This window comes from Antechinus flavipes, chromosome 4, assembly GCF_016432865.1.
Source record: "Antechinus flavipes isolate AdamAnt ecotype Samford, QLD, Australia chromosome 4, AdamAnt_v2, whole genome shotgun sequence".
In the NCBI taxonomy this organism is placed as follows: Eukaryota; Metazoa; Chordata; class Mammalia; order Dasyuromorphia; family Dasyuridae; genus Antechinus; species Antechinus flavipes.
The window spans coordinates 255,666,147-255,679,301 of NC_067401.1; the positions used below are offsets into that span (position 1 = coordinate 255,666,147).

Consider the following 13,155-nt stretch of genomic DNA (forward strand, 5'->3'; position numbering starts at 1 on the left):
TGACTAGTTCCTCCACTTCACACCTATGTATGGTTAAAATAAGTGCCCATAACTGGTCACATCCATCCTACACAGATTTCAGACATCTTACCTGTAAGCATTTTTGCAAGGGAAAATTCTTTTTGAGGAATTTCATTTTGTATAGCTGAAGTTGGTGAAACTAGATGGGATGAACCATCATTACTCATAAAATTAAGGATGTATATCCCATTCCCCAAAACCATATTGCAACAATTTAAGAAGTAGGGTTAGGATGATTAGTTCCAAGATGGAAAAGAGAAGGACTGGTTAAAGTTTGGTCTGTAGGAGTGAATAAAGCTTATATTAAGAATAGGTTATTTTCACTATGATACATGACTTCACTGATGATTGTGACTTAAATAGTCTTGTAACAAGATTAGTTGAAATGTTACAGCTGTGGGACAGTTCAACAGTTTGGCTAGGATAGCTTGCCATTTTATTTTCATTATTTATTAATAAAATTCAGTGACTATGAAGTTCTTGATTCATTGTGTATAGAGATTCAATTTTTTTCAACCAGATCAAAGCAGGAGATAAAACAGAACAAAAAGGGGGACAAAGGATGTCCAGCTAGAGAATAATCACTCCCATTTATACATTAAGAGTTTCAAAGTGCCTATTTCAAAACAACCCTATGAAATGAGTTTTGCAAACTATTATTATTATCTTTATTATCATTTTACTGACAAGAAAACTGAAGCGCAGAGAGGTTAAGTGACTTACCCAAGTTTCTACAACACTAGTGAGTGGTCAGAGCTAGAATTAAAAACATGCAATTTGCCTTCTCCTTTAAAAAATCAAAATATGATTCAAAAAAGCAGCTAGGTAGCACAGTAAATACAGCATTAGGCCTGGAGTCAGGAAAATCCAAATTTAAATCCAGACTCAAATATATACTAGATATATGATCATGGGCACATAATTTAATCTTGTTTAGCCTCAGTTTCCCAATTTGTAAAATGAGCTGGAGAAGGAAATGGCAAGCCACTCTACTATTTTTGCCAATAGCACCTCGACCCCACTCCCTCCAAAAAAACAAAAAAATCCACAACCAAATGGGATCACAAAGTGTTGGATTTGACTGAAAAGACAAAATAATAAAATGATTCAAAAAAGAAGCTGTTTAAAATTTCATTCAAATTTACTTCCATATCTTGAATTTGGAAAGGTGATACATCCTCTAGAATTTTAAAATGAAAAAAAAAATTAGGCTGGACATGATCTCAATAGATCATGAGAGAGAACACTAAGATACAAATACGGCTATCTATAAATATAATCAATGATACACTAGCCAATGAGAAGTAAATTAAATATCTAATTAGGCCACAGTTATTCTCTAGTGAGTACATTTTATTTTATGAAGTGAATTAACAGAATTAGTGATTCTGATTTGATAGATTGTTATCTTGAAGATGCTCTTAGGTTTTTCTGTTTTCTCTTCATCAACTGACTAATCGATTAATTTTTACTATTCCTCACTGCAACTCCAAAGTCCACAAATCCCTTCAGCGCAACAATTTTTGTACAACATTGCATAATTTTAAGAGAAATCTTCCATTGGAAAGGACACTTTTCTGAATGCTGGGGTTTTTGATGAATAAAGTTCACTTTTTTTAGTAATGAAAAATGAAATATTTATAAACATATGGATCTAACAGTACATTTTATCTTTCAGCCCTTAAAAAAAAATCCAACAACATTGTAAAATAATCCAATATAATACTTCAAGTTCAACATGGCTAAGCTAAAGTCAAATGCTAATTATTAATATTTCTAAATTGAAAACTTTAAAGAAAAAAGACTTCTCTGTTAACTTTAAATGATATTGCTTTGTGAAGAATGCTCTAATTGAATCAAGAAAATTGCAAATGTTTAGGTAGTTTTAAGTATTAAGAAGAAAATGTTAATGTAGCTGCTTAAAGTTTCAAATTTTTTGAAAGACCTACTCTTAACTGAAGAGCCCAATAAAATTAGACACATTTAAATAAAAATTAAAGTGTCCTACGCTGTGTAGAATATATATATACATACATACACACACAGATAGACATATATACATATATATGTATTTTACTCACATGTTCCCAAAATCTAACATGGTAGCATGATCACAATACACTCTCTTTAATATTGCATATTAAACTGTAATAGTATTTTTAAAAATACATTTTATCATAGGCAAATGAGAATTGTTTTAACTCGGTTAAGTAAGTTAAAAGTTGTTTTTTTTTTTAATAAGGCAAACAAATAATAAAATAAAATATCTGACATAAAAATTTAGTAATGAAATTCCCTGGGGCCTTATCCAAGTCATATAGAATAACCAAAAACCAATCAATAAGTAAAACTATTGAGGACTCAGAGTTTTTATTAGACACAACAAGAATGTCTTTTTAAAAGACCCCTGTACAAGAAACTGTCTGTGATGTACAAATCATATCCTGTTCCCATCATTCCATATATAAAACTATCATTCTACGAAGGTTTGTGTCAGTTGTGAGATTTTTCCCTCCAAAGTAACCCATGATTTGCTATCAAAAATGCTTACTTTTCCTTATGCCTTTCTGAAACCAAGCAGTTTTATTTTAATATGTATTTGTTAGGACAGGATTGAAAACATCAAAAAATTCTTCCTCAAACATATCTTTCTCATCTATCAGAGAATGATCCTCACAGTATTCAGTACTTGTTCTGAAAGGAGACCAACATATGTATAGCATTACTATATTTGTTGACAATAATGGTGTGCAAAAAGGAATTATTTTAATTTTAATGTTTTTGTGTTTTTTCTGCTAAAGTGTCAAGAATAGCTCTATCATTAAGGAAGGCTGGAAAGATATTTACTCACATGTGTCATATTTCAGCAGTTTTTAAAAAGTAAATAAATATTAATATAACACCTTTTGTCACATTAGATAATGTCAAACTAAATAATTTGAGGCTTACAAACAGGACACTCAAACAGCATAAGACTCAGCCAATTAGTGAAGTAATGAACTTCAGCTGGGAAAAAAAGCTCAATCCATAAGGTATGTAATAAATCATTATCTGAGTCGACTGAGCTCCCATGCTATTCATATTTTGAGTGCAGTAATTAGCACCTTGTGATATTGAAGACAAATGTTGAAACTAAAAGGAAAAAGAGGGCTAATTGGTTTTTTCTTCTTCAGGTGAAAACACAAAATTTAGTCTCAATATCTAAAACTTGTTATAAGATTGTCCATAGATACCATTTGAAAAAAACATAATCAAACTTTACATGATAGGTGCTTTATCTAAGAAAATGATAGAAAGACTAGAAAACAGTTCATTTGCCTTCATTCAAATACAGCACTGAAATTGCTATTTGAAAGGAAAATGCTTCAGTTAAGCAAGACAGGGCACTCACATGTCCTTGGTCATCCAGCTCATTATTGGTAAGTTTCAGTTTGTCAAAGCTGATAACTTGCCGCATCCAAGTCTCCCCTGAAGCTGGTGAATCAGGATGGATATAAACTCGGGGTGGTACAGGTGAGTCAGCATTACCTGCCACCATCCATTTAGAGCTGTGATAAACATACCTAACAAGGGAACAGAAGCATATGCCATAGAAATTTGAATCAAATATGAAATCAACAATGGCACCAACTCAATAAGAATAACAATTATTTTCCCCTTTCCTCAATCAATTCCCATTAAAAAACAAAACCTTTTTGTTGTTGTTGCAGTTTTTAAGGCTTTTGGTGGTAACTTTTAGTAGCAATGAGCTTGACATACATTCCATGAAAAGGGTAAATATCATGATTCAACTCTTTAATTCACATCTCAAGCCCAGGCAACTGAATATATTTATATTTGGAAAATGTGACTATGACAGTAATTTTAAAAAATCTTTGTTTGTTTGTTTTTTGGGAGAGGATCTGAAGAGTTGATGCTATGCATTCACAGGCAAATAATCCCCTCAGACTGCACTACAATCTTGGCAAAATCTCAAAAAATAAAATAAAAGTAAAAAGCTTGTCAGTTTATATAGTCCATCCTTCTTCCAGGAATCTCTTTGCATTAAGATATTTATAGCAGTAGCAGAGGTAGGGGAGAGGGGTAAGGGAGGGAAGTATCAGAGAAGACCAATTTTCTTTTCAATTAGTTGTGGGTTTTAAAAATGCTATAATTAAGCTAAATATAAATTCGTTTTTTTAAACATATATATTCATGAAATATAGACCATTAGAGATATGCTTTTCCTCTTCTATATTAGGATTCCATTCTTCCCAGGACTAATAACAAATTGTTAACCAAAGAACTACTGTAAAATAGTTCACTCAAATATGGAACACTCTCAAATAATTTTCAAATTGGACTGTCTCAATTATAAATCCCATTATGAAAATGACCAAAAAAGAACCAAAATTGATTTTATAGTTTTGTAGAGAAATATATCAATTTACTTAGGGATTGTAACCAACATGCATATGTGGTCATTTGATAAAATTAAGTAACAAAAATATAAAATTAACTTTTATCTTTAAAAACATTTACTCCTGACCTTGATTATATCATTTATTGATATTGATCTAAAATCCACTCATTTAAAATTTGGATCTAATGAATGTTATCAGTGAAACTAAGAGATGAGAGAGAAATCATAATATTTGCATAGGTAATTTTTATAGTTCCCTTTTTTCTTTCTCAAATCCAACATGAAGTTAATTTCAAGAGACCATTTTAAAATATTATCTGAAATAATATCTATTTGCATAGGTCATCAATTTATTACTCAAAGAATATGAAACATTTATATAAATTCTCAGATGAAATTGCATCTTTCAAATAAATCCATTTTTATTTGAAACACACTTATTTCAGTGTGTTTCTTTTTTGAAATTTCAACATTCTTTTTGTCCCAAAACTCCCTCTTTAAGGAAAAAAAAGACTACCTAATAATTATACAATTAAAAGGTAGGCTTTAATTACTTTATTTTGGGAATCTCCTTCTGAATAAATAGCGCTTGTATTTTAATTTATCTGTGATTTATACCAGTGTACAAAAATCACCAATGTTCTTTACTTTTAAAATAATGTTCTAAAATTTAGAATGTGAATCTATTATACATTTTTGAACATTTAGTATTGCTTCAACCAAAAGAAAAAGATGTAAACTCTGGAGGGACATAAAAAAAAAAAATGGCATTGTATATGATTTAGAGTATTAGTAAATAAGATAGAACTATGACCATGTCATAAAAAAATGTGAAAAGTTATATATATTAAATAATTTCAAAAAGCAATTCCCACTAATAGTAGTAATGTTGCATGTTATAATTCTTTGTCAAGAATTGTAAATGTAAATAGGTAACGATAATATTTTCCTATAGAGAAAGCAGGTGCTAAAATATTTTTCAATATGCGGGAACAAGGCATTTGACATTTACATCCTTACTTGAAACATTTTTTTGTTGTTTCCCTACTTTTTTATTCTTATATAAATTTAGATAATATTTTACATTCAGCAAATAATCAAAAATTAATTTGAGGGAAGCTGGTTTAAAAGACAAATGGATGATTTCTTCCAATTTACCCTATGTTGCTTCACTACTTAAGACAAAACCATATTCAAATATGGATTTTAAACAAAATGCATTTAAAGAACAGACTTTATTGGCTATTTATACCTCTCTGATACAATCAGATAGTTACTCATAACACTATATGTACTTTTCATCTTCAAAGCTAATTTTTAAATCTCTACCAATTTCGATTAAAATTCTCAAAAATACTACTTATACACAAAAGGTAAATTAAATCATGCTACAATAAAAATTAAGATCAATAAAACTATCTTGTCTATTACCCACTCTATCACATTCTACATTTCCATTTGCTAATTAAAATCTGGCTGCTCTTCTAACACCATTCAACTGTTTCAATAAATCAATTATCCAACTTGAAAAAAAAAGATATATGGAACCCAAATCTAATTTCATTGAACTTCTCACTAAAAATAAGATTATTCTTTCAACTATTATTTGTATTTTATATTTTGTGTAAAGAACAAAAAAGTTTAAAATTATTATCACTTATGCTATTAAATACTTTAAAAAAAACCTTCACATCCAATGATGACTTTTTGTGACTTTTCTAATTCTTTCATGAGAAAGAAAAAAAGAATAAATTATCTATGAAATCTAGGACTAAGCTTTATATAGAATACACAAAATTTCAATTTGTATTCCAAATGACCCAAAGACTTCTTGGTGGTCAGTTGCATTTATAAATAACTGCAAAGCCTAAATTTTATAAACAGTTGTTTCAAAAATGGTGCTATTGTCTGGAAAAAAAGAAAAAAACCTAGTTTTTTTAGGCCTTTCCAAGTTCCAGTAAATTGCTAGTGTTAATTACTTTATTATTTTGTTAAAAATTAAAACAAAAAAGTGAAAGCCCACATATAAATAGTATTTTATGATTACAAAAATATATATACTTTATCTTATTGATGAAAAATCACAGAAATTGCAAAAGTTGTCTAAAATTTAAAGAAATACATCTCTAAATTTTTATCCCAAATTCAATTTAATGGATCAAAAATATATTGCATTTGCTTGAAGTTTACTTAAACCTGGGGGAAAAAAATCCTAAATTAAATTTTTAAGGTCATCAAGATGCAAATAATGTTATCTGAATTATTTACACATTTACTCCAAAAATTAAAATGAAAATAAAAAGCTAATTTAAGAGGCAAAATAGTATATGTAGAGCTCTTAAACAGGAAACCAAAGGCACTAAAAATGCTACCTATTAAATATCTTTCATGGAGGCAGAGGAATGATAGCGTCCAGCAAAGTGGAACAAAACAAAGAGCCCTCATCTACATAGGCAATAGGCACCATATGTAGAAAGCACTGTCCTAGGAAATTCCTGATCCTTCTGTTGTTCCTGCCGCAGCACAAGTTTTTAGACTCTGAAATGAGGAAATGATCAAAAAAAAATTAACTGCTAAAAACAAAAACCTACAAATCAGGTGCTTCTCACAAATTCTGCTCCTAGTGAAATCTCAAACTGCGGGGCTCATCTGCATAGCTATTAATACCTGTATCTTTTATTGTCCACTGGTACAATATCCATTGCAATATAATACTGTTGATGTGGATCTAGACCAGAGATCTTCACTCTCATCGCTGGAAACATGCGCCTACACAAATAAAGGAGAAAGGAGGTCATTTTTTTAAAAATATTTTTTTTTTGGAATCAATTCAATTCAATCTGTATATGTCAATACTAAATATCTGCTATGTCCTAGAAACTGTGAGAAGCACTGGAATAAATAAATTTGTGTGTGTGTGTGTGTGTGTGTGTGTATCAAAGTTCCTTCCCTCTTCTATTCCCATATGTTACCAAGAAGGATTTGGAGAACAAGGAAGGAAAATTTTGTAAGATGAACAAAGTTATCACTTCAGATCCCTATTTTTTGATACAAATAAATGCCAAGTAATAAAAAAAAATGGCACTTATCAAAACTGGTTTATAAGATGTAATCGGACATACCACATAAACATACCAAAGTTTGCAGAAATTTCTGTTTTATTTCAACACAAAGAACTGCTCTTAGAGATACCATACACTAAAGGCAGCAATGGATATGTTTTGATAAAAATTCTTATAGCATGTTTTATACAAATACACAAACAAAAAAAGTATATTTAGAAGACTGGGAATTTAAATTTTGAGATGTGGGGAAACAGACTGTAATGTGAAATTTACAAAGGTTATAAAAAGCCACAAGGAGCCAAGGTGCCATGCTCTACCCAAAACAATATGTTCTTTATTGAGACAGGACTTCCTGTCTGCAACGTGCTAAAGGTGAAGAACAAAAGTTACTCGAAGTTTGAAAGGTATAGTAAAACTTCTTTATTGAAAGCAGAAACCAAATACAAGGTATATATACCACCCACTCCATCCCTCCAAAATAATAATAAATCTTCGCAACAATAAATAGTCCAAACAGTATAATCTTGTTTAGTATGGATAACTAGAGAATAAGTTAATTACAACATTTAGGAAAACCTTTCATTTATCTCTGCCTCCTCAAGATGCCACTTACTAACTTGTAATATTCAAGTCATATAACTCATTTTTTAAAGATGTGAATGCTTTCAAGAGCAAAAGTAAGAAGTTATGTACCATGTAATTAATCTTGAGTCAAATAAGGAAAAAAACGCCAAGATTTTTAATTTTAAAATAAAACATTGTCCTGTTATGACTTATATATGATATCTTTTACTGAGGTTAATCTTATTTTAATTGCTTTAACTTCTTAATTACTTAGTACAAAGTAACTAAATAGTCTTTCCCTCCTAAAATAGGAATGAAATTAAAGAATGAATCTATAGAAAAGAAATTTCATTATTTCTAAGTAGGCATGAAAGTACTTGACTGGCCAGCTCATTTTTAGTGTTATTTCGGTGCACCTGTAAGAAAGAGAAAGTCTTTAACAAAATCCTTCACAAGACAAATGCTATTTTGTTAGTGAAGACTGAATTTGGATCATTAAAAATTAAAAAAAAAAAACAAAAAAAAAAACCTCTCTGAAAATGTAGAAAGAAGCATATGGATTCAATAAGATATGTTTTTGTAATTTCTAATACATTTGGATACTTTTATGCTGTGCAGGTTTTTACCATGTGTATCCACTGGAAATGGAGAGTTGGGGAGGGGAAAGAAGCATATTCTTCATAGACTCTGGGACTATGCTAAATGAATAGGAAACTTAAAAGTCCAAATGCTTCTGTGCTTTCATTGCCTGTGATATGAATCACTTTGTTTTTACATAGTAGTTAGAGGAATATACTACAGGTTTTAGACCTTGCTTATCATTTATATAAATCTCTACAGCTTATTAAAAACTGTCTTTTTAAAAAATCTTATTTATTCTTAAAAAAAAAACTTTTATAGTATTATTGATTTCATGTAATTTAGAAAATTTCATGGGGGAGTGTCTATCAACCAACTTCTAAAAAGAGCAATTCAAAGAAAAGCGCAATCAATACAGGAACACAGAACAAAGTTAAAGCTGCTAATAATTTACTACATCACGATCCAATCTTAGAATAAAACACACTAAGAAAATTAACACTTTTTAAAAAAACTGGACAATATAGAACCAATAGTCACTATTAATGGGGATTGGAAAACACAAAACGACTAGGACTAGAAGTTGAAAGAATAGAAGCCAAAAAGTCCTGAAAGTTAAAAACTTCCTCACATGTTACAAGGCTTTGGAAAACTGAATAGAAGGGGAAATCCAGACCTAAGCTTAATTTCCATGGTGAATCTGAATACTAATTGCCTCCTACGTTAGGTCACAGTTATTTTCTTTTGGATTTCAGTGATATATTGTTAAGCCTGCTATCCCAAAGGATACTCACTTCTCTTCTCAACAGCTAACACAACTCCAGTTCTCTGCCCCATCCTAGCTTTCAGCAAGGGGCAAAAATGATACAAATATGGAACATATTTATCTGTCCCTCTTGCCGACTGTCTGTCCTAACCAAAGTGTCACAGCAGGGAACCTCATAGGTGGATGGACCAACTATTGAAGACTATTATTTGTGCCTTCTCCAACTGATTTACTATAGAAAAGAAAGTCTGTCTTTCAGACAGCTTGATCTTTTACCTGCCCGCCTTGGTGATGATCATTTCTGTGCCGATCTCATGGAAGCGTTTCCACAGCTCAGCACCTTGAAGATCCACCCGGGGCGTCTGTGGAGACGGTAGTGGAGATGCAGTCTGAGGGAGTGCTGGGAGAGGGACTGGGGGAGGAACTGGAGATCCTTTCGGAGAGGCTCCCGGGGATACGGCGGGGGACGTTCCTGATTGGAAACCGTCTTCACAGCCGCCTGCAAAATAAAGAGGAAAAATTGAACATAGTTTAAGGAGAAAAAGATGTAGAAAATGATAGGCAGACCTTGGAGGTAAGGCTGTGACCTGGGTGTCCTAAAGAAAACAAGATCGAAGAGGATATACTTCTTTATTTTGTAAAATACATTAACCTCCAACTTCACCCGCTCATTATTTGCCAATCTGAGGAGTGCTTCGTGAGGCCTCCCTCACGTCCAAAGTTTTTCCATCTCTTGAGTCTAGAAGGGCTGAATCCCCCAACAAGAGAAAGGTGTGGTGACAGGCCAGATATAGTTCTTCAGCCCCCTAAGCTCAGACACAAGCCCAGGCCACCTTTCACGGCTTAGGCCTACGTCAAGATCTCCACGCTGACTGAAACTAGAAAGCGCCTACCAGGAAAGAAGGGACTGGGGTGCAACAGAGAGAGATGCCCGGGCCTCGCACCCAGCAGTAAACGAAGCAGGCAATGCAGCAGCAGCTGGCCACCTGGTGAGTCTTACCCTTACCCAGGCCAGAAAAAGTAGCTGGAAAGCCGCGTGGATCAATCCTTCCAGTCCCCGCCTGAATCGCACTAAGCCGTGCCTTCCTCAAAGCGCCACCTCAGCCAAGGCCCGAAAGTAGATGGTAACAAGCAGCCCGAAGTGCCCAATCTCACTAAAATTTGGCAAGGAGCCTACTGACTCCACTTAACAAAATCCATTTCACCAACCCTGGTTAAAATGGTAAAAAAAAAAAAAAAGATTTCCTGTCTCAATCTCGATCTTTTCCATAAAATATGCTGGCTGTACCTGATTTCAAGGATAGCAACGAAATTTAAAAAGGAAAAGCAAAAGCTTTAATCCCCGATGCTTCACACCAATCTTTTATCCCTGTCCTTTTCCCGTCCTAAAAAGGACTGCAAGAGAAGAGGAAAATGAACCCTCACTACGAAGTCGGAGACGAGAAATGGAATGTGAAAAACATATTTTCCTCTTAGTTGAGTTGCTTTACAATCAATTTCTGCTTTCCAGTGTAAAGGAGATTGAAGGGTCAATTTAGGAATAGCCCACTCTTTGCTTAGGAGTGGGGAGACGCTTTGAAATGAAAGCAGGAGCATCTGTGGTGGGCCACGACACTGGCATGGAGGATTGAGGGACGATCGGTATAAACGAGGGGATCTAGGAAAAGACTTTACAAAGCGTGAGCCAAAAGCCTAAAGGCCAAGGCAACATTTTCAAATAAAGTTTAAAAAAAAATCAGCCAGCAGGCCTTGAAATCAGAGAATGGAGAGTGAGGAAGTTCGACTAGTAACTTTGAAACATTTACTTGTGCCTTGCCACCCATGGGTGTAAACAGCTGCGCGTGAGGAAGTATAGTCATCGCAGCAGCCGTACCTCGGGGCCGGGATGTGGGTGTGGGGGCAGAAAAGGCACTGCAGCCCTCCTCCCCACGGTTGATTACCCCAAAGTCCAAAAGAAACCTGCGGAGCAGAATATCCCCGCCGCAATCTCCTAGCTGCCGGAGGCTCAGAACCTGGGCATTTCGCCCCCTGGGTATTGCCTTGAAGCCAGTGGCGCTCTAGTCCAGGCTGCCTGTTTTTAACTCATGCGGCTGGGGATAGAACAGGGCAAGTGTCGGACTCACCCGCAGGTCCTCGGGAACCACAGGTCCGTTCCATCTCCGCACAGCTCCGGGCAGACAGGGACCCCGCGCCAGCCCCGGCTCCGGCCCCCAGTGACACTGGTATAGAGGCACCTTCCGCTCCCTCCACCGATCCCTTTTCGCAACCGTCGCTGCTGCCGCTACCGCCTCCCTCCGCGGTGGTCGCGACTTCGTCTCCGCCCAGTTTTCTCCGTTTCTTCTGCAACTGCTGTTGCTGCTGCTGCTGCTGCTGCTTTTCGGCGCCGATCAGTGCTTCCACCGAGAAAGCGTGAGCCTTGAGGCTCAACATGTTGCAGGGCGAGCTTCTCCTCTTCTCGGCCATCCCCGCCGCCCCAGCACACGCGCGCGGCGCTCCCAGCTCTCATATACTCACACGCACACTCGCGCGCGCACACACACACACGCACGCACACACACAACAGCACACACGCTCACCCTCTTCTCCCTCCCCAAAACAAAACAAAACAAAACAAAAAATACGCACTGCTGCCCACAGCTTCAAATCTGTCCCCTTGCCGCTGGCAAGAACAAATTTGGTGTTTCCTCCCCGATTTTCCTTAAATCCGAGTCATCAGCAGCGCCTTCGCCAACTTGTCTTTCTTTTGTTTTGTTTTTAATTAATCCTTTTGCGCGCTCTCTCCTTTTTCCTATATATTTTTTCCAGGGATGTGAGTCTTCACTGCCACCCCCCACCTCCTTCTTCTCCGAGCTTTGCCTCTTCTGATGCGCCAGAAAGAACTGACATGGGTAAAAAACACTCTGCGGACACAAATTAAGGCTTGTAATTGAAATTTGTTGCCTTGATCTGTCAGCACTTCCAGGCAGGAGAGCGGTGGGAAGAACTTGCTCATTAGTGTCAATAAAGCGTCTGAGAAGGGGCGGGGGCGGGGTGGAGCCCCAGAACTCCGTCAATCACCCAGCCCAATCACCAATCCTCGAAGCCCGGTTTGGGGGAAGCCGGGGCCCGTTTCCTTACAAGGCTGCAAAAGTGGAGGGCTTCCTTGCGCCGCCGCCTGGCTCAATCCTACAGCCGGCGCTGATACCCCCTTGATCTCCCCCATCTCCTGCCAGTCTCCACTCTCGCTCTCCTCCCCCACTTCCATGAGCACACACGTAGGTCAAGCATATGATCCCTTTTCTACTATCTCAGAAGGGTTCAAGGCCGCCTGGTTTGATTAGGAAAGAGTTTAAGGTTAGAATACTAGGAATCCTCCAAGTGAAATGCACGTTGAAACTTTTCTTCTTGATTCAGAGCAGTTTGGTCATAAACATACATTAAAAGTGCAAGGGGGAGCCCATCATCACCAACATTTCTTTTTTTTAAGTTTTATGGTATGTGAGATCAGAGAATTGTAAATTCCTTTAAGTTTAGATGATTAGAAGTTTGCATCCCCAGTTTCTGCTCTCATAGTTTAAAACCAAACACATTCCAAATGGCATAACACTTTATTAAAAGTGTTACTCTCCACCCTCTTTTTTCAACTACTTTAGCATGCAAATCATAGATTTTAATAGTTTTTAAAATGTCCTTAAGGGCACGACTTTAAGATTAAAACTCAGAAATTATGCAAAATAAAAATAAATGTATTCTTAAAAGCCTTCTACCATTAGGTATAA

The 13,155-nt window shown here is 35.4% G+C and overlaps 1 protein-coding gene across 1 annotated transcript in view; it reads right to left on the minus strand.

Moving 5' to 3' along the window:
• TBX18 (T-box transcription factor 18) overlaps positions 1-12,351 on the minus strand; it is a 32,047-nt gene extending 19,696 nt beyond the window's left edge. The window contains exons 1-4 of the mRNA XM_051997341.1: positions 11,521-12,351; positions 9,674-9,896; positions 7,091-7,192; positions 3,413-3,584 (exon numbers count right to left, since the gene is read on the minus strand). Of these exons, the coding sequence (XP_051853301.1) occupies positions 3,413-3,584; positions 7,091-7,192; positions 9,674-9,896; positions 11,521-11,860 (837 nt within the window). The 5' untranslated portion in view covers positions 11,861-12,351. The remainder of the gene's footprint in view (positions 1-3,412; positions 3,585-7,090; positions 7,193-9,673; positions 9,897-11,520) is intronic.
• Positions 12,352-13,155: the final 804 nt, after the last annotated feature.